The 21,397-nt window shown below is 48.8% G+C and overlaps 1 protein-coding gene across 1 annotated transcript in view; it reads right to left on the reverse strand.

Moving 5' to 3' along the window:
• Nucleotides 1-21,397, reverse strand: part of PRAG1 (PEAK1 related, kinase-activating pseudokinase 1) — a 46,741-nt gene that overhangs the window by 23,603 nt on the left and 1,741 nt on the right. The window contains exons 2-3 of the mRNA XM_082715637.1: nt 18,165-18,655; nt 14,338-16,172 (exon numbers count right to left, since the gene is read on the reverse strand). Coding sequence (XP_082571763.1) covers nt 14,338-16,172; nt 18,165-18,494 — 2,165 coding nt within the window. The 5' untranslated portion in view covers nt 18,495-18,655. The remainder of the gene's footprint in view (nt 1-14,337; nt 16,173-18,164; nt 18,656-21,397) is intronic.

Below are 21,397 nucleotides of genomic sequence, written 5' to 3' on the forward strand. Positions count from 1 at the left end.
AACCACAGACTTCGGTCTTTCCTCTCTGGGTGGTGAATAACATTCTTATCAGCGGCAGGGAGAGCACGGCCTGCACAGATGTCTTTGCTCCCGCAGGGTGATAAACGACTTGTTCTTACTCAGACTTCCTTCCCTGCCTCCTGTCGATGAGCTAGAGTCACAGGAGAGGAGGATGAAATACACAGCTTGCGCCCCGTGTCCTTAGAGACTGAGCCCTGCAGCTGCCGCCCGGTGTTTTCAGAATGGCTTTTCCCCCCATTGTCCTTCAAGAAAGAAGCCCTGCCAGTGTTTTCTCCGAACTGTATTGGTAGAAAGCTGGGGAAAAAAAAAAAAAAAATCCAGGCACAAGAGCCATCTGCCGGACTTCCTCATTCATAGGAACAAGACTCATCTAAAAATACCCACCAAGCTTCCAGAATGTCCAAAATTCTTAGCGGATTCCCAGCCCCAGCTTGCGGCGGGGACCGCGGCTCAAGCTTAGCACATCCACCAGGCTCTCATCGGACATCACGGTTTGTAAAGTGTGACGGAGGCCAAGTGTCCTTCTCACTGTCCTGAACTGTGTTCAGTTCACACACATTCAGTTGAGAAGTTTTTGCCTCCGGAGCAGAAGCTTATGAAACCCCAAAGGATGCTAGAGCCTGATTTCAGACCCAGGACTCCAGACCCAGGTGCACCTGCACATCAAGCCTTCGGGCTGGTTGAATTCACTGCTAAGTTTGGTGATGACTTGGAGAAACCCTCTGAACTAGATCTGAAAGCACACACGGGTTAGAAGACGCTACATCCATTTTTTAAAATTACCCAGAAGAAGTGAAAACAGGCTAGTTTCAGATGCAAATAAGTCGTGCCTAAATCAAAGAAGGAGAACCTCTTACCATCCTAAACTCTGGCGCGTCGCGTCATCCTCATTGGCAAGGCCCCCCAGAGCCCAGGGACGGGCTGGGCCAGGGGCTACAGGGTCCCATGGAGCAGCCCCGAAGAGGAGGGCCAGCTTCGGTGGCAGTGCCGGGAGTGTGTGGTCAGCCGGCTGGGAACTCACCGCTCAGAGCTCTCCTTTCCCCTTAGTTCCTCTCTGACTTTTCTATAAAATGCACTTCCTGCAAAAGCACAGGAAAACAGGGACGGCTCTGCCTCTGACCTGCAGCTCTCAATCTCCAATTGTCTTGTTGGGCTCCAATGTTAGCGGCAATTCAAATATGCTCTGAAACACAGTCAGCCTCACCCCACTCACTCTCTACTATGTAGCCACATCCTAAGGTCAAGATCATTAAATGATTCAAGCTGAGCTTGCTCGGTGAATAAAAGCACCTCGTTTTTGTTTTTGTTTTTGTTTTTACTTATCCTATGCCTCTATTAGCTGCAGCACGTCCCCTGTCCTGTCTGTCCTGAATAGCATTCCCAGGTCTTTCAAGACATAAACTTTGACTGTCTGTTCTGTGCTGAGCACTGTGTTAAATACTGCGGTTACAACAGTGAGTAGAGATGATGCCATTCTTGCTTCAACAGACCTATGACCTGGGAGATAAATACTTATCCAGCTCCCCTAAAAAAGTATATAGAGGGTTCAGTCTATACCTTCAGAATACATTTGCAGTCTTGGGAGTTGAGCATCCTGACTCCAAATCTCTCTAAAACACTGCTCTCATAATGTCAGCTGAGGCTGATGAGCTCTATACAGAGCTCTTGTTAAGTATGCTTAACCTCGGCCATCATATGGGATCTTGGGTGCTCTGTGGTGACTGAAATACATACCCCAGATATTCTTCACTAATCTCAATTTAAAACATTTTCCCCCACTGTTTATATATTGGAATATATAGCTAGACTTCTTGTTTGGGGAAAAAAATGATTACCATCTTGTTTATATACTATTACTTCTCCTCCTTAAGCCTTTGCTCCAACTGGCCTAATCTCTCATCGTCCCTAAAGCACTCTGCATTACTGTCCCCTGCCTATCTTAGCTCTGAAGAAACATCTGTCTCTTTCTTTCAAAGCTTTATACCCTCAAACCCAGGGTCCATATCACTTACCTACAAATCCCTCCCAAATCCCTGCAGTCTTTTCTGACTGGCCCGTCTCCTCTGGAAAGCACACCGAGCTGAGTCTGATTCACATCACTGGGCATTAGGTTATAATTCTGGTTAGATTATTCTAATTGTTTCATGTGAGACAGGCTTATTACCACGCCCAAATTATAAATTGTTCGAGGAGCTGTGTCCTACTCAGAATATACTGGAACACACAGTAATTACTAAATACTTCTTGACTAAGTTTATCTGCTTCTGTTTTAATAACTTGGTGGCATCTGGGAACATAAATGTTTCCTTTTGGTAAAGAATTACATTTGCCCAGCAAATCTTGCAAAAGGCAGGAACACGGAGCAAACACCCCCAATAAGGCTGGATTCAACAGCTGAACCTTTCTCATATTTACAAAATACAACAGTCCCCAAATATCCTGAACTTCTACAAATCTTCTAGTTAAAAAAATTATTTTTTCTAAAAAAAAAAAAATTCTTTTCAGGAGATGGGTTGAAAAGGCAGGTAACTATGCCAAAGGTTTTTATTGTTTTTATTTTTGGCTCTCTTTGATGAAAATGCTAGGGGAGTTATATTCCAAGTATCTCAGTGTCACAGGAAAGGGTTAATAAAGTCCAGTGTACTCGGGGGGCATGCTTCCCCCCTGATTTATTAGCATGTATAAAGATATGAAATCAGTTTCATTTTTGGTCAGAAGACCTCAATGTTCCCCACAATGCAAATTAATAAATTTGCATTTGCAGTTAATGCACTAGTGACTTCGATAGCTCTACAAGCTGAAAAACCCTTTGGTTCAACCTGATGATGAATGCAGTTTGCATTCAATGCAAACCACTTAAAAACAGGAATAAACCCATACTTATTTTTAAAGATAGGGATGTGCACATGTACACATTTAGGTCAGTCTTTAGTTTTAGGGAAGGATAAAAATGCTTGAATTGGTCAAATGGAAATTTGAAGGCGTTTGCCCTGATGATATACAGATCTACTTTGGCAATGAAAGATATGTAGGTTTTTAAAAGATCACCTTTCAGGTCTCCAAAAATTAAAATTCCTTAATCCGTGGCCCCAGGCGGCCATGTTCTTTTGTGTACTTAACTAGAGAAGGTCCGGGCAGCCTGATGCTGAAGAAGGCAGGCAGAGGTTTGGCGTTACCTGGCCTGGGGAGCTTTGAGCTGAGGCTGAGGACAGGCCAGGAGCTGTCGGGGAGCAGGTAAGAGAGACCCCACCCCCAGTGCACCACCTGTTATCTCCAATAGAGGTAAAGAGGCCCTGAGTCCTGGCCTGGCAAGTCAAGGAGGATGATCTTACAGGTTCACACGCGGGCAGAGAGGAAGAGAAGATGAAAAGGAGACGAGAAACAAATGGATGACCAAGCAGCTGCAATCCAGAGGGTTACCCTGACGGCTGGGCCGCCTATGGGCGAGCACGGTGTGGGAACACCTGCGGGAGCCTTTGGGAGGAACAGCGTGCAAGCATTTGCGGAACTTTCCAGAAGGATTTCAGAGTCATCTAGGAAGGGTTCTTATGGGGAGGTTATGTGAACCCCAAAGGGCTTTGCTGCCTGGCTTGGATCCTGGCTCCACGGCTTACTGGCTGGGCGCCTCAGCTCTCCGTGCTTCAGCTGCCCGTCCAGCCCGTTTCTCCTAATGGGGTAAGCGATCATACTTATCTCACCGGACTGTTAGGCAAGAGGCAATGAGTTAATATTTGCTACGTGCCAAAAACAGTACCAGGTGCACAGAAAGATGGATGGTTGGATGGAGACAGACAGACAGAGGGAGGACTTCAGCAGCCTCTAGTAAACTGAGTAATTCCCTGGATAGAAGCAGAAAAAGGCACATGGGTCACAGATTTCACTCTGAAATCTCTACTTTTATTATGGTCCTTGAAGAGACTCAAAGGGGGCACTTGGATGGTTCAGTTGGTTGGGTGTCTGATTTCGGCTCAGATCATGATCTTGGGGTCCTGGGAGGGAGCCCCAGGCCTTGGGCTTTGTGCTCAGTGGGGAATCTGCTTCTCCTTCCCTCTCTCTGTACGCTCCTCCCCCCACCTGTGTGCTCTCCCACATACACACACACACACACACACTCTCTCTCTCTCTAATTAATAAATAAAATCTTTAAAAAAAGAGAGAGAAAGAGATCAAAGAAGAAAATTCATCAGGATGATGCTTTGAAGATAGGCATTATTCTAAAGTAATGAAGAAGAACCAATCTGTCCATCAACCAGACCTCAGTATGAATCTATGATTCCAGATGTCACTAAATTGTAGTGTGGCCCCAGGCTCAGGGCTAAGGTACTGCACAGATGACCAGGTTGCTTAGATCCATTACACACAAATTAAGAAACAGACGAACCTCTTTTCTGGTATTAGCCTGTCTCTCCTCTGCAAAAAAGAACCTCGCATGATTCCTTCCCTGTTCACAACACCTCTCCACCCTCTCACCAGGACTCTGGTGACTGAGTAAACCAAAGCAGCAGCAAATTCTTACTCATCAACTTGGGAATTACTGCTCTTCCACTCCTGACCTATCTCTCTTGGAACCCATCCACCAATACAATCTGTGGCTGACCAGAAATCTTTCTGTTTCTAGACTACTGGTTTTGGCAACAATGCTTTCAGAATTATCTTTCCCTCTTTCTCTTGATTCAGCAAATGCTCCAAGTCCACTCTGTTGACCCAATTTCTGAGCCCAACTATTGGCTTAAGAAATCCATGTGTATTTACGTTAGACTTTGTTCTTATCCTCCTGGCTTGGGAGAGTGAGGCTATTTGTAACAAAGCCACTAGATGATCTTTTCCACTCTCTACTCTGGCCCAGTGTGTTGCCCAAAAAGGATGAGGTTTCTTTCCCACTCCCGGGTCACCTCTTCAGCCCTTTGTTAGCTGCGCTCTCCCCCCACCCCCCATCTCCCACAGCCCTGGCTGAAACCTCCGGGTTTCAGGAGGGAGGGTTCCCTACACCACAAATTCTCACCAGCTGGCTGTCCTACCATTGAACTCAGTGCTGACACTAACCATCCAGAGACAGCATCAGATTCTCCAGGTTAAGGGCTCAGTCCCCACTAAACTGCCCCCTGTGGCAGATGACAATCCCAGGTCCACGTCATCACCTGTGCTCTGACCGACCAGCTACAGATCGGAGGTTCCAATGATCTCTTCCCTGGGTCCGATTCATTTGCTCGAGCAGCTCAAGGAACTCACAGAAGCACTTCACTAACAGACTATAACCCAGGAGCAGCCAGATGGAAGCCACGCACAGGGCAAGGTGTGGGGAAAGGGCTCGGAACCACCCATGACCTCAGCAGGTCCACACCACTCCACCCGCATCTCCGAGGGTTCACCAACCTCATAGCTCTCCAAACGCCATCCTTTGGGTGGTTTTATGGACGCTTCGTTCCAGAGGCACAGCTGATTAAAGCATTGGCCACAGAAAGAAGAAGGATTCAACCTCCAGCCCCTCACTGCTCCCCAGAGGCTGGGGGGTGGGGCTGAAAGTTCCAACCCTCAAATCGCAGGGCTGATTTCCTGGCAACCAGCCCCCATACTTAGGCGGGTTCAAAAGTCACCTCATTAACATAATAAAACACACCTTTATGGCTCCTAGGAAATTCATCACCTAGCAAACTCCAGGGGTTTTAGGAGCTCTGTGCCAGAAACAGGGAATGGAGACCAAACGTTTACTTCTTACAAATCACAATATTGCACCAGGTAAGTTCAAACACTTTCCATCTTCACTCCTGCACCAGGCAGCCCACTGCTTCTCCAGGAAAGTGCATAACCAAGAAGCTGGGGACCTCAATTAATAGATGCTTCCTGCCTTCATCGAGCTCTTGGGGCTCCCTGGCAATCCTTGCACTTGACCTCTCACGCAACAAAGCAACTATTTCAAACATTCAACAGTTTTCTTGATAATCTTAGTTGCCTTCCTTCTTTCTTTTTTTTTTTTTTTAAGATTTTATTTATTTATTTGATAGAGAGAGATCACAAGTAGGCAGAGAGGCAGGCAGAGAGAGAGAGAGAGGGAAATAGGCTCCCTGCTGAGCAGAGAGTCCGATGCAGGACTCGATCCCAGGACCCTGAGATCATGACCTGAGCCGAAGGCAATGGCTTAACGCACTGAGCCACCCAGGTGCCCGCCTTCCTTATTTCTTGCAAGTAAGTCCCCATTCTCCATGATTCAGTCCTTCTTTATGTTCTTACTCACTTCCAGGGCAGAAGGTGAGATCTGGATTATGCCATACACCTTTACACAGATCTGCCTTGTTTTGGCTTTTCCCTTCCTCCCCATCTCTACACTAACCCTCCACTTCAGTTTCCCACTTGCACGTACTCACTGTGTTTCCTTGGATGTATACCCTTGGATTGATCTTTTAAAAAGACACGTTGTTGCCTTATGTGTTTTCAGTTTATAGAATTACACTGTGTTAGAGATCCTGTTCTGTTTCTTAGTTACTTCTCCCAAGGCTAGTTTAAGTTTCTTCCATGTTTCTGCATATATATCCAGCCCATAATGTCTGACTGCCATTAAGTATTTCATTTCATACTCATGATGTTTTACTTTTCTGTTTTCCTAGACCTTTTACTTTCTGTTTTCCTAGATAGGAATACCTGGGCTTGCCCCACCTACCCTCTACCGGGAACAATGTTGTGATGATCTCCATCATATGTGTTCCTCTACAGACCCAAATGTTTCTCTGAGGCATACAGGGAAAAACGGAGAGTGCAGGACATACTGTATTTGTATACTGAATTTTACTCAGTAACTCATATTAGCTCTACCTACTCTGAGTCCTCAATATTTAGTGACTGATCAACTGTTAAAACCAAGAAAACTTCAGAATCTGAACTGTAAGAAGAGCCTCTTTCATTATGGTTCTCTGCTTTTATAAGAGGCATGGGCAAGCATCGGAAGTAGGATAAGAAGTAGGATCAAGGAGCTGGATTTAGGATTCACTGGTAGAAACAATTTCTGTTTCAAGTTTTGGAGAGGACATAAAGGCGTTTTGAAAGACTAAAAGGGAGGTCACAAAGCAAATGTAACAGACCAGTGAATATTCTTGTCCTGGCTTTCTTGTACTTGCTCCTCGGGAGACATGCTCCATCCCCAAGTTGAACATCTCTGAAACAGACAACCTAGCTCACCACTAGCCCGGAAGATGCAGAAAAATTATATCTACTATGCATTATGAAAACATGTATTTATATTATAATATATTTATGTTATATTTATATGATACATCTATAATATTTACATTTATAATATGGAATTTTCATTTTCAAACTATCTGGACTTTGAGGTCATAATCAAAGAGAGACCATAGTCCGCCAAAGTCTGCTCAGGACGACCTGAGCTGGACAGAACAGAGATCCTCTCCCAGGTGTAAAACCCTTGAATTAGTGTAGGGAATAGTTGTTAGACCTAAATTAACATGTATCTGGCACACATGTCTACCCCCTGTGCTGGCATAACGTGCTGAGAGTACTGACTGACCACGGTGAACCTTCCTCCAGGGAGGGCCCAGGGTCTCCCTGTTTTCCATGTGGGGCTCAGGCTGTCACTCCCGTTGAGGGGAACTGGTATGGACAGTGCAACCGCACTGCCCTCACGGTTCAAGAATATGCCATCACAGAATCTTCCTTTTGAGCTACATATATGAATAAGCTTTAAGTGACATCCCCACTGTGACCAGTTCTAAAATTCCAAAGACTTCCTCCCTTTTTCCCTGATCTTCAAGGTCTTATTACTTACTAATATATCAAGTTATCCCAACTATCCTTGGGTTTATCCAATGTCATTGTATTTTTTTCATTCATTTTGACTACCATCCAAAGCTCCCCAAAGAGCGGAAGCCATTCTGAAGGGCGTTCTATAACCCGGGAACATACATGGTAACACTGCCCATTATTTGCCTAGCTTTCCAACTTCAGATAAGTTTTTATAGTACAAGCATACATGAGCATGAAGTGGCCAAAAACCGAACTACCAGGAAGTCAGGGGATCATCTGACAGTGATAGGTACTAGACAGTAAGATGAGTAAAAAGGGAAGGATTTCTTATAGCTATCTTCAGTCTAGAAGTTCCCCTTTTCCCCCCAGGAAAGAACAGTTGTTTCTGGGAGTCAGCCCGTTAGAGAAGCACAGAGAGTCCAGCCATCCAAGCCAACAGACAAAAGCTCATCAAAACGGAGAGTTTTACAAACTTGTATGGAAAGAGCATGAACACCCCTAACAACTGACAGCTTTAGGGATGAGACCAAGAGTCAATATAAAAAAACAGTGAGCAATTCTAGTGCAGAGGATGAAGACTGGTCTTAAAACTCTGAAGGTTATCAGCTGCAGAAAGGGCCACGGAGTATTCTCCGTAGTTGGTCTATCAACGCTGATAAGAGAAAATCCCTCCCTGAGCACACCGGAGATCCTAATACAGTGTAACAAACGACTTGCACCACAAATAGATAATTTCTCACCAACTGGTGAGTCCTATACCCAAAAAGTAGGCTGGCTATTTTAGGAAAAACTCCGCCGGATCACTTAATGGTCGAAGGGGGCTCGAGCATACGGCCCACCCATGTTTTCCAACCCACCTCAGGAAGCATGAAGAATCTCTTCCTAAGAGCAGTGAAACCACACCCAGACTTCCTTGCGACTCCCTGGTGGGGAGAAAGGTGCTTAGGTGATAACTACCTGAAAGGAACATTCTTATGGCAAGTGAGAGGGCTGGATCCACACACCTGTTCAGCTTGGAAAAAAAAAAAAAAAGAGCAGAGTATGAGCCCAGTTGCAAAACCGAAATGTATAAGCACTGGAGAGAAATTAATCCATGAAAGGATGCATTGTGCCTATAGGGCACCTTGAAATGCCCACCTTGAAGCATTAATAATTATTAACTTCGGCTTCTTCCGCTCAAGGTGACTGTTCTGTTGAGCAAGGCTAGGCACAGAATTATAAGAGGATATCTAGTGAAAAATCAGGCCAAGTTCTGTAGTTCTCTCTGGCCTTTTGCCCCCCCCCCTCATTCAATAATCCTTTATTGAATATCTACTATGTCCCAGGTATATGCTGAGGCACCCTATGGGAAAGTCAAAGGAAAACATACAGAACATGGCTCCTACACTTCCAGGAATTTACAAATTCTTGACAAGATACAAATAGGGATCCAATTGAACATGGTGTAAGACATACTGTGTTAACTGCCTAAACAGAGTACTGGGGCAATCCAGAAACCTGGGTTTCAGAAAAAATACTTGGATATAAGAGTTTAAGGCTACTTCTTCCTTTCTCAACATTTCCTAATGTCAAAGCATAGTGCTTTTGCAGAAAGTGAGATAAGCCGAGCATGTTTCTCTACCTACAATTCAACATGTATTTCTTGAGCATCTATTATGTACCATACTCCAAAGAGGTTACTGTGTTTTTACAGATGGCTAAGCATGCACTTGACCTTCAAGGAGCATCTGCCTCCCCATTTTGCCTTTTAAAAAATAAATGGTTATCTATAAACTGGTACTAACCTTGATCTTGAATGGGGTCAAAAGGCACTGAAAGGAAGGACTATTCTTTCACTCCTCTGGGACACCAAGCTGCACCTACCTCTGTGTTACCCAACAGAACAAGGATGTGCTGAGACTCCAGTTGCTGTGATAATGAATCTCATCAAAAGGAACCAAAACAACAAGGGCAGAGCCCATGGTGGTCAGGCGACACATTCGCTGATTTAGTTTATACCCACTCAACCCTCGAGGGCCGTGAGGGCCAGAACCCAATCACTGGTGTTTTAGCACCTTACACAGAAGTAGACACCTGAGGGATTACAGAAAGAATCTAATCCCTACCTAGCCTTACCCATGGATGTATGCTCCATAATGGAGAGAAGTTCCAAATTCTTGATATAGACTACTGTTCAAGCCGGTGATTTTTCTAAATTTCAGAATAGAAATAAAGGAATCAATTTCAATCCTCCCTGGTCCAGACAGCATCATTAGATGTCCAGTGTTTTCAGTTTCTATCCATAAACTCCGGGGAAGAAGCCAACTATTAATTTGCCCCTGGCAGGGAGAATACAAACGTGCCTTGCTGGTGTGCTTTGTTCTGTTTGCCAAACTCTGAGTGTATATGCGGGAGCAGTCTCTCTCCCTGAACTCTCCCCAGTGTTCATTCTTCCCTGGATCGATTCGACCTCCAGCCAACTTATTTCAGCTTTGTCAAAAAGGCTAAACACAGCCAGAAAAGATTCTCAGAGCACACATAGTGCTTTCTAATACAAACTGTGATTCTTAAAATGCCACACAGAAAAGCCCATTACACATCAAGACTATGGGATTTCCTAGTAAATTGTTGCCATTCTACGGTAATCCACTGTAGCAGAAAATGCCTCAGGAATAAAGCATCTGCAGCTTAACTCAGATTGGATATGGAGTCTTGAGATAAATACCGATTTCCATCATTCCATTTCCATCCTTGGGGCTCATGCTGAGAGACCATGTTACTAAGAGACCACACAATGAAGTCATTTTGATTTTGATTCCAATGGCCCAGTGGCCACTTCTGGGGACAGAAATGTGCTCCATCTGTGACACCGTCACCACCTGTCTGGGGGGCAGTGACATGGGAGAGAGAGCAGGGATTCAAGAATGAGCAGAAGCCCAAAGAGAGACTAGGTCTCTGCTTCCCAGAATCCCTGCAGAGGGCGGAGTATGTAGTTAAGCAGTGGGTTAAAATCACAACGAGCATGAGTAACAACGTCAAAAGTAAACGTCTGTCACTTTCTTGGGGGAAACTCTTTTCTTTTGGTTAGTCTTATCTGGGGCCAGACCCTTGGCCACTAAAACCATATAAACCTGTCTTCATTCTTATTCACCTGCCATGCTCTCAATCCTCCTCGGAGTTCAGGCCTCTCATCCTAATTTGGGGTTCCTCTATGAAATTTCTGTCTGTGCTAATCAGAGGATTCTCCCTCAACTGACCTTGTCACTCAAAAGCCGTAAGTCTTTTAAAACCAGGTTTGCATCTGTGAAGAAATAAAAGGCAGAAATAAATTTGATTCTTCTGCATCTTAATTATTTCCCCAGGTGCTGCCGCTCTCATGAAACTGCCTTAAGTCTTGAACGTGACATTGAAACTAAGAGGCCCATGCTTGTTTCCCTCGGTGAGGTCCGTTGGTCTAAGTCAGTGAGCTAGAGCGTGAAGGCAGCCACCTTGGTGGACCCAGACCATGCCTCATCTGCTGGGAGGAACACTGGGTGCACTTAAAGACCTCTAAAGGGTATGAAATGGGCATTGAGAGCCTCTAGCCTATATGGCATTGTGGCAAGAGTCTTCTCCAGAACCCCAACAGAAGCTTACAGAGGACAACATCTCAGACAAACAAAAAAGCTACTGCCAAACATCCACAACGAGATCCCAGGAAAGCCAAGACAAACCCCCCCCCCCTTTTTTAACTCCAAGCCATAAAATGATTCTTTGTTCTTCCATAATAGTACAAGAAAGCAGAGGATCTGAGTGAAGGTAAGTGAAAAGTAACACTGTCTTACATGAAACAGCCCCTTTCTCTAGAGTGTTGAGTCACATGAGATTGGCTATTTTTGTTCACGGGTGAGGCTGATTCCTAGAAATAGGACCCATTAACAGATGGGCCATGCAAAGAAATTGAGTTAACCTTCAATGTCATTCACAGACCTTCCAACATTTTCCATCTTGGAAAACTGACATCAGCCTGCCGTAGTTACCAGCGTAGTACTGGTATTGGTCCTGGATCCCCCGTGGGCTCTATTCTCATAGAATAGCGTGATCTGCCTTCACCCTGACCTGCTAGATTCAAAGACTATGGGTTTCTGGCACCTTTCTCAGAGGGATTCAGTAAGTACCGAGTTCCAGAATTAAAAGTCAGCTTACGGTCCCAAGCCCACCCTCTTATCTACGAGGGAGATGAGATGACTCAAGAGCTGTCAGTAATGCTTAAAACATCTTCCCCAAATGAAAAAATATCTATGTATATGAGTTTGTTTGAAAAAGTACCAGGCGCTCTTTGCTCTTTTCTAGGTTCCCTTAAGCTATTTTTTTTTTGGTTCCCTTAAGCTATTTTTATTTCCTAGATTTTTTTCCCCCAAAAGTCCTGAAAATAAGAACTTTTTTGGTTTGTTTGTTCTTGTTTTTAAGAGCTGGAACCCAGAACCTCTGAGATTCCCACCTGGTTTGAGCTGTATATAACCCAATGGTTTTATCGTTACAAACTGGGCCAAAAAACTCTCATCTCAACCCGGCCGCTAACACAAACCCTACCTGAGTCACATTGCTGTGGCAACTTGGTTTTGCCAAGTCCTTAATTCTTCCATGAGAAAGGTTTAGTTTCTTCTCCAAGGAACCAGGTGGTGTTCAGACGATATGCCTAGGAGTGGGTCAGAAGGTTCCCATAGGGTACGGGTGTCTCTGCACCGCCAGTAACCCTATGTGGCTCTTGCCTACATAATAACTAACCTCTCAGGATGCCTGGGTGGCTCAGTTGGTTAAGTGTCTCCCTTAGGCTCAGGTCAGGATCCCAGGGTCCTGAGATCGAGTCCCATATAGGGCTCCTTGCTCTGCAGGGAGTCTGCTTCTCCCTCTGCCTACTGCTCTCCCTGCTTGTGCTCTCTCTCTCTCTGACAAATGAATAAATAAATCTTTAAAATTTATAAATAAATACTTTAAAAAGCAATAATAATAGTAGCTAACCTCTCTACTGGAGTCTGTTCATCACACTCGAGTCTTTCAACAACAGGGTGTTATAAAAGCATTGTTATTCCCATCCAATTTTAGGGAGGCTCAGTCACCCCTAAGTGGCTTGCTCAAGATCACTCAGCCCATAGAGAAGACAGATGCCGTCTAAACTTGATTTTCTGATCAAGTTCAAAGCGCGTGCATCCCACTAACCTAACGAGGCCTGAGGCAGACAGATCCAATGCCCATGTTTTACTCTCATGCCTTGTTCACTTCCTACACCTGCTGAAGTGCTCTATGTGTTAGGAGCAGAGCTGTCCAGGGTAACCTTGGCAGGTGACATCAGCTCCTTTTATCTCTACCTTGTCATCTATAAATTGGGGGTAGTAATTCCTACCTCCTGGGGCTGTTCTGAGGATCAGATGAGTTAATAGGTCTAATTCCCTTAGCTCTACGCCGGGTCCATAGTGAGCACCATTTAAATGGGAGCTATTCTTAGCTGCTGGCTCCCTCATTCACTCAGGAAGTTAAAACTGGGGCCAAAAGGAGTCTGCAACCACCTGAGGACCTGGAGGACGTCTACGCCGCATGGCAGGCGGCCAGTGCAATACCAGAACAAAGCAGCGGTCATGGAAAAAGCCCATGTTAGAGAGCATCACAGCCCGAGACGCCTTGATGTTCAAAGTCAAGTGTCACAGCTGCATCTCTCTGTGGACAGCTCCCTGCTTCCGACAGCAGCCCAGAGGCACATGGGTTGAAACAGAATCACTGGAAATGACACAACTAGAAAAGGCCTGTTTGGAAAGGCTGTCATTTTAAAAACAAAACAATAACAACAACAACAATGAAAAAACACAGCAAGGTTTCTCCTTTCCCTGGTAGAAATCCACTTTGCTGGAATAAGAGGGAAATTATGTTTTCCCAGAATTTATATTCCATGCACAACTCAGTATCTTTAAAAAGGCACTTATTTTTTCTTAGGCCTTTGAAAGGTACTTTAAACTGGCAAGAGACTGCAGAGAAGCGGTAGAAAAGCTGTAAGTTTCAGCGTGCTCAAATGAACTCCTTTTTTTTTCCTCCCCGTAAAAACCCACATCTGAAGGTTACTAACCACGTGCAGAGCCTCCCAGTATTCTGCTCTTGGCTCTAAGGCCTAACTGTTTCTGGAACACATTTGGCAGCACCCAGGGGCCTCCCCATCTCTTTGACTCTCCAAATGCTGCCTTGTAGTCTCCCCTGGCCTTCTTTTGCATGGGGCCTTTCCCCAGAAAAGCCTGCTAGAGAGACTTCAGAGAGAGGGGGAGGAAAACAGCACCAGTTTCCATAGCTCTGAGCACCGGGAGAGAGGAGGACCAGCTTGGCAGTGCTTCTTGGAAAGAGTCGTTTCAAAAAGACCAGGCAGGGCCCTCCTGGTAGGCTTGTTTGCTGAGCACAAACATGAACAACTCAGAAGCTTATATAAAGGCACGAGGGCCTTTGGGCTGATGCTGATGCCCAGAGTGCAGGACTCAAGAGCTTGGGCCTGAGGGCTTCTGATCTAGGACAAGAGCAAAGGTTTCTGGAAGGGCCCCGAGGACACACAGACCATGTACTCACCTCGACTTTGGAGGCGGTGGCGGAGGTGAGAATACCTCAATCCCACTTCTGTCCTTGGGGAACTCGAAGGCAAAAGAGGCCGACTTACTCATCCCAGTCCCAACTTTGCTGCTCTGCGCAGAGGAGCTGTCCGTGGGGCGGAGACGGTGCCAGGTGGAGGAGCTCGAGGGCTCCGCGGTGCCATTTTCCAACTCTCTGCCCCAGCTTTTACTCAACAGCTCGTGCTCTACCTCCTCCTCTTCCTCTATCCGGCACTGGCGGCTCCAGGCTCCCGTCTGGTACCGGGGCCTCCTCTGGTCCAAGGTCGAGGCGGCGGCAGCAGGCGGGGGGCACCGGGCAGAGTCACCGGTGGCGGCGACGCTGTTGGCCCGGCAGGAAGCAGCAGAGTCTGTGGGGGCCCTGGAGGAAGCCTGGGGCCCGGGACCACCTGTGGCGCTCCCCTCGCTGAGGTCCGAGAATGGGGAGGTAGACGGCGACACGGGGGACCCTCCAGGGCTACTCTTGGACAGCTTGGGGGGAATGGCAGGCTTCCCCTTGGGTGTGTTCTCACTGGCATCGGGACGGGCGCCTTCCCTGGAGCTCGTCCCCTGTCCAGCTGAAGCCTCCTCTTCCCCTGCCTCAGAGTCCTGGCTCATGGGCCCGCGTGGCCACTGTACCCCCACGGCGGAGTCAGGGCTGCTCAGGTAGATTGTCCGGTGGTCCTCTTCTGGGTGGGCTGCCATGACTGTGATGGTGGCTGCCCCCGGGGGAGCCCTGTCTGGGCCTTCCCGGTCCCGGCCCCAGCCAGATGCTGATTTCTGAGCCCAGGCATTAGCTATCCGTACCTGGCCCTGGCCTTGGCCCTGGCCCCGAGCAGCTGCTGCCTGTTCCACTGCAGCCTGTGGCTTGGAAGGTGCCGGAGCCACCTTCTTCCTCTTGGTGCTCTCGGCATAGATGGGTTCAGGCTGTACTGCCTCTTGGGGGTGGGCTGGAGGCTGGGGTTCCCCCGTTAGTCCAAGGCCTCTGTTAGAGGTTGCCAAGTGGCAGCCTGAGTCCTGTGGCTTCCCTGGCACAGGCTCCTTCGTGAGGGAGCAGTAGTCACTGTCCAGATGAGGTGCGAAGGGGCTGCTGGCCCCGCTGCTGGCGCTCCCACAGGAGAGGCCGTCAGAAGAGCTGGCAACCTCGGAGGTCAGGGACAGCTTCTTGGGGGCCAGGCGGGGCGGGTTCTCTGCGGAACCCTCCCTCCGGAAGCCCAGAGCCCGCTTCTCCTCCTCGGGGGGCCCCGCACACACTCCCTGCGCCCAGCACGGCGGGGAGCGGTCCCCTCTGCCGGGTCTACACCGAGAACTCTCGGCCTGTGACGTGTCCGTGGCAATGGGGCTCCCGGGGCAACAGTCCAGAATGGAGCAATACTCGCCCCCTTCGCTGTCCCCCGAAGGTGAGCACCTCTGATCGCTGTCACCCTCCAAGGGCAGGGACTCTCGCAGGGGCTGCGGGGAGGGGCAGGGCCCAGGGCCCTTGTGACAGCCAGAGGTCATCCCAGCAAAGGCAGCCACCTTCTGGCGGAAGCTCTCCTGAGCAGAGGTCAGCTCTTGGTAGGGAAACATGGGCTTCTCTTCTCGCCCTGCCTTCTCAGGGGAGAAACTCACGGGGTGGAAGGCGGTGGGCCGCTCCCCCCGGGCCTCTAGGCTGTGCAGCCCCACCATGGCATAGGCGGGGGGGCAGCGAGTGTGCCCATCTGTGGAGGCAGAGGGCCCGGCGGCCTTCTGGATGCCTCGGAAGCTGCCCAGGTAAACTATCGGCACGTCGTCCTGCTGCGGGAGGGGGAGCTTGCCGGGGGCTCGTCTCCAGATGACCTACACAGCCCCAAGGTTAAAAGACTTACATTAGACCTTGTCAGAGAAAAAAGGAAGAGAGAAAAAGTGAGAGGGAAGTGCCATGACATTGTGAATGGTCTTCCGTGCGGCAGAGCTCCCTCCCTGCAGAGCACGCCTACCTTCTGATCTCCCCACAGACTCTCTTCATGCCTGGGGACCCCCTGGAGCCAGTGGTCTTCCCAGACACTGAGCTGTGCTTCCCACCCCGGGTCTGTAATTCTTTTGGCTTAAGTCTGTGAGGCAGGGGGAAAAAAAAATCTAAAAAAGGACATTCTGCCTTCTCCCTCAAAATGGCCCGATGAGAGAAATTCTCCTAAGAGTTTTGAAAACAGAATTTTGAGTTTAGTTGCATTTTTGTTTTATGTCTGTTAGTTTTTTAATACCCGTGTCACAGTACAATCCTCAAGAAACCAAAGTCATGGGGCTTTTTGAAACAGCTTGGGAGGGTGGTGGGGCAGGAGAGTGAGGGCTGGTTTCTGAACTGGGTCCCCAGTCCCCTTACTGCTCTCTGGGCCATGCCGAAGAGCTACTCCCCCTCCAACTTACAGGCAGCGTGACTCAGCCCGAATTGCATAAGGGGTTGGACTAGTTGAGCTCTGAGACAAAGATGCGGGTTGGTCATGGGACACCTGGGTGGCTCCCCTGGTTAAGCGTCCAACTCTTGATTTTAGCTCAGGTCATGATCTTGGGGTCATGAGGTCAAGCCTCATGTGGGGCTCCATACTAAGTATGGAATCTACTTGAGATTCTCTCTCTTCCGCTGCCCCTCCCCCCACTCATGCACACCTACACACACACTCTCTCTCTCAAAAAAAAAAAAAAAAGAAGTAGATTGGTCATTCCCATTACTGAAGTCACGGTCCCCTTGCCCTCCCCTTCTAAAGCTTCCCTGTACCCCAAAACTTTAAGAAGTTGAGCCACCATTTGCCTCCTTTCCAAGATGATTCTGAACCGAAGGAGTCCCCAGCTTATGTCTGCGAAGACCAAAGGTCCTGAGTGCAGCCTAGTGAATGGGTGTAACCAGCTTCCGACTGATGGAGTGGTTCTGGAAGGACATGGAACTAAGTGCAACCACAGGAAATGCCGCTCCTCAGTTAAGCCTCCTCCAATTTAAAACTGACCTCTGATTTCACATAGGCTCAAACACCCTTCCTGATCCACTCAGCATGATGGTTTAGGAAAAGCAGAAGAGGCAAAAAGGTCAAACAAGTCCCCAGAGGTTCTTAGATATCCTAGACTTCCAGCTTCCTGGACCTGTCTAGAGGCAGCAGGCTCTACATGCCCTCTAAATAATTACACTTCTGTAAGGGGGACCTAATCTCTGGGGATATAACGGTCTCTAGGGGTCCCAGGTCAAAACTGCTGAAATCCAAGCTTCACAACGCGAAACATCAACAGCGGCTGGGAAGTGGATATGAAGGGATGACCACTCACAGGTCAAGTGTGATCATGGCCTTGTGGTTCCCTTTTTTAGGAAGACTTTATTTTTTAAAGACATGGGCAGAAATGGTGCAATGCCTGGGGTGTGCTTTAAAATCCCAGGGAGGAGAGGGTGGGGCTGGGGGCAGAGAGGAAGCAAGACGGGGTCATGAGTTCATCCTTGGACACTCATGGCCGTGGACGTGGGGCATTCCTTATGCCATCACTGCTACTCGTGTATGCATTGTAAACTAGCAATAAAAAAAGTTTAAAAACTTTTTCTTTTTAAAGCTTCATTTTTGTGTGCCACCAGTTACATAATTAAGACACTCTCCAATGCCACTTGTGGGACTGGACTGATGGTTCTCAGCCTGAAGGGAGCGCAGCTAGGAACAGAGAGCAGGAGGTGGGAAGGAGCAGTCATGGGGTGGGCCGACCGGAGGCCACCCCTCGGGAGTCATGCTCTAACAGCCCTCCCTGGCTGCCGGCCAGCCATCCCGTTATAGCAAGAGCAGCCCCTGTAAAAATACCACAGGCGTTAGTCAGCCTCACCTGCGAGACGTCGGCGCTCAGGTTTGCCTCTGTCCACACATCGGAGGCGTCGGCGCTCATCATGGTGGGCTTCACGGCGATGGTGGGCTTGGAGTAGGGCGAGCCGTTCACGGCTTCATCTTCCAGGCGGCAGGTGTCAGGCCTGGGGGGCAGGCGAGGCGGAGGGGGCAGGTGGCCGGCTCTGGGCTGGGGCTGGCCGGGCGCCAGCTGATGGTCACTCCTCAGGCAGAAGCAGTTCTTGCAGGACCCGGGCTTCCAGATGTGCTCCACAAAGTCACTGCACGCAGACATCTTCGGGCTCTCGGCGCTCAGGCGGACGGTCTGGTGCATCTTGAGCCCGGGGCGCGCTGGTTCATCTTGCGCTTGGCTCTCCGGCGTGGGCTTCTGGGGGACAGAGGTGGGTCGCAGGGTGGCCTCCTGGAACAGTAGCAGAACACTGGGCTGATCAGAGGGCTGCCCAGCCCGAGGACAGCTGCATTACCAGCCGGAGTCTGATTATTTCGAGGGGGAGTAGAAGGGGGAAGGAGGAAAGGAGGAGAAAAAAAAGGGAAAGATTAGCATTCTGCGTTTTCAGAGGCCCTCACCTATTTGCCATAAGGCTCTTAGTCACTCTCCGGTGGGGCGGCCTTATCAGAAGCTGTAAAAACCAAACACAGCTCTGGGACGGGAGTACAGAGCCCAGTCGGCAGTTCAGTCCCCAGGGCCGGAGGGGTCTAGCGCTGGGGACTAGAACTACAAAGCTGTACGGCAAATAAACATGGTGGCTTCCAGAGGACAAGCCGCGACTTCACACCAAGGACTGTGTGAGTGGACAGGAAGGCCTGGGCCCTGAGCCTAGCTCTGGAAGCCATACCTCTGCCCCCCCCCCCCCACACTGGATGGATGAGAAAGGGGAGAGGTGTGGCGCCGGCCTGCCCCTCAGGGGAACTGCGTTAGGAGGTGCAGCATCTTGGCAATTGGCCCTCCTCCCCTTACTTCAACCCAGCGCTCAGGGAGGTCAGCAGAGCTGGGGCTGCAGGCCGAGGAGGGAAACAGAAAGAGAAATGCCTGATGACCACAGCCCTCTGATCTAAGCGTGGCCAGGTAAAATATAACAGAGGGAAGAGGTTATCACACAATTATTTTTCCCTACGATAGCCCTGGGGGTAAGGCAGCCTGTTTGTTGCAAGAGTTGTCTCTGGGGGCGCCTGGGTGGCTCAGTGGGTTAAGCTGCTGCCTTCGGCTCAGGTCGTTATCTCACGGTCCCGGGATCGAGTCCCGCATCAGGCTCTCTGCTCAGCAGGGAGCCTGCTTCCTCCTCTCTCTCTGCCTGACTCTCTGCCTACTTCTGATCTCTGTCAAACAAATAAATAAAATCTTAAAAAAAAAAAGTTGTCTCTGACAGCGAAACAGGGAGCAGAGGGTTCTCCCAGAGAACCTAGTAAATTCACCTATTGAAGATGAGCTCAAAGGGGTTGCAGACATTAGCCAATTAGCCTGAATAACAGCCCAGCAGGGAGCTGTTATCCCCATTTTACAGATGAGGAAACAACAGCAGTGACATAAACTAAGGCTTGTCCAAAAGACGCAGGGAGTTTGGTGGTTCTAGAAGGCAAAAGGCCAACTGTGCTGGAAGCCCTTCAACTTTCATCACGTCATTTATGACACACGGTGGCTGCCCACTGCTTGTTTGCTGCTCCTCACTCTCCTTCCCTCATTTAAATGAACTGGCCTCCTCAGAAGGAAAACGTTCGTGAGAAAATCATCTCTACAAACCGCGGGCGATCAGATTCTCATCAAAAAGGGAGTTCTGCCCTGGGGGTTGCTCTCCACTCTCCTCCAATGAGAACTTGCTTTGGGGCAGATGCCGGACAAATTATCAACAGGACTAACCCGGTGGAATGAGCCAGGAGCACATTCCAGCATCTGCGGGAAGAGTGCTCTCTTTCCAGTGCTCCACACTCACAGACTGGGGTGTTTAGTCACCAAGGACCAGAGCTCAATTTGCCTCCTTTCCCTCCAAGGATCACCGTGAAGCCACTGCCTCGTGAAGCTAAACGAACACTCTGAAATAAAGGCAAGTGTTTGTCTTTCAGCAACTGCTGGTGGGGGCTTAGGCATCCCTCTCTTTAAGACAGTTGTGGGTTGGGTTCTTCTCCTCCCCTAAATACACCCAAGTAGCAGGTTCACGCCTCACCAAGTTCCCCAGAAGAGGTCACTAAGCTTCAACAAGCAGAGGAGGAGAACAAGGATTTTTCTTTCCTCCCATAATCTTGAGCCACAGAGAGCTTTAGGCTCTGCTGCTGAATTTGGGGGAAGTAGAGGAAGCACGCTGGTATTCAGAGAGCAAGTGTCCATATCCCTGCCTCAAGGCGGGGAGTTGGTCCTCTCCTGGAGAGCGGTTGGCTTCCTGACCACAGGGAAAGAGAGGCTCCCCTTTACTGCAGGCAAAGGCTCCCAAGCCCCGTTGGTGAAATGGGGAAAAAACACTCAGAAGCCCGTTCTGTGGGAGCCTTTCACATTCCTGCAGCTCCTCATAAGGCTGAGCTATCTGTGGAGATGGGCATCCAACCACTTCCTCAGGGCTACCACAAACTCACAGAGAGGCAGTCTGGGGTGGCCGCCCCTCATTTCCTCCCCCCGCAGGCAACCCAGAGCACAAACCTGTCACATCTGCTTGGTGCCAGAGTGCCCCATTCTCTGTCCCCAATGGCCCACAACAGCCCTGGACTTTGGATCAGCTCTGGCTGACTGAGGTACAGGCAGCTTCCTTCAGAATGTTTGCCTGCTTACGCACACTGTCTGGGCTCCCGTGCCCAGCTCTGAGATTCTCTGACATGGGCACAGCTCTCTACACCACTGCTGAGAGATGCAAAGGTTTTGGGGGGAAGTCTTTGACTACGAGAACAGAATGAAGCTATAGACTTCCACCATCCACAGACTCACTGCATCCTGTTAAAACTGGTTTCACAGTCACAGCAAACAGAATTTACCATCACGTCAAGCCAGAAAAGATCCTTTTCCAGTTCTGTCTAGAGAGCTCTTTGCCTGGAATTATCACCTATTTGTTTTCAGTGAAAGATGGTGAAAAACTCAAGTGGCGCTCTCAGAGTGGTAACAGTGCTGGGCCCCCCAGTGCCGATTCTCCACAGCCTGGGAATGGCACCTTCCTGCCCACATTCCTTACCTCAGAGGGGAGGCAGCCCCCAGAATTATGCAAATTCCCCCATTTCAGTGGGAGGCAGCAGTGTAAG

The sequence above is a fragment of the Mustela nivalis genome (genome assembly GCF_964662115.1).
Source record: "Mustela nivalis genome assembly, chromosome: 20".
NCBI classification, from domain to species: domain Eukaryota; kingdom Metazoa; phylum Chordata; class Mammalia; order Carnivora; family Mustelidae; genus Mustela; species Mustela nivalis.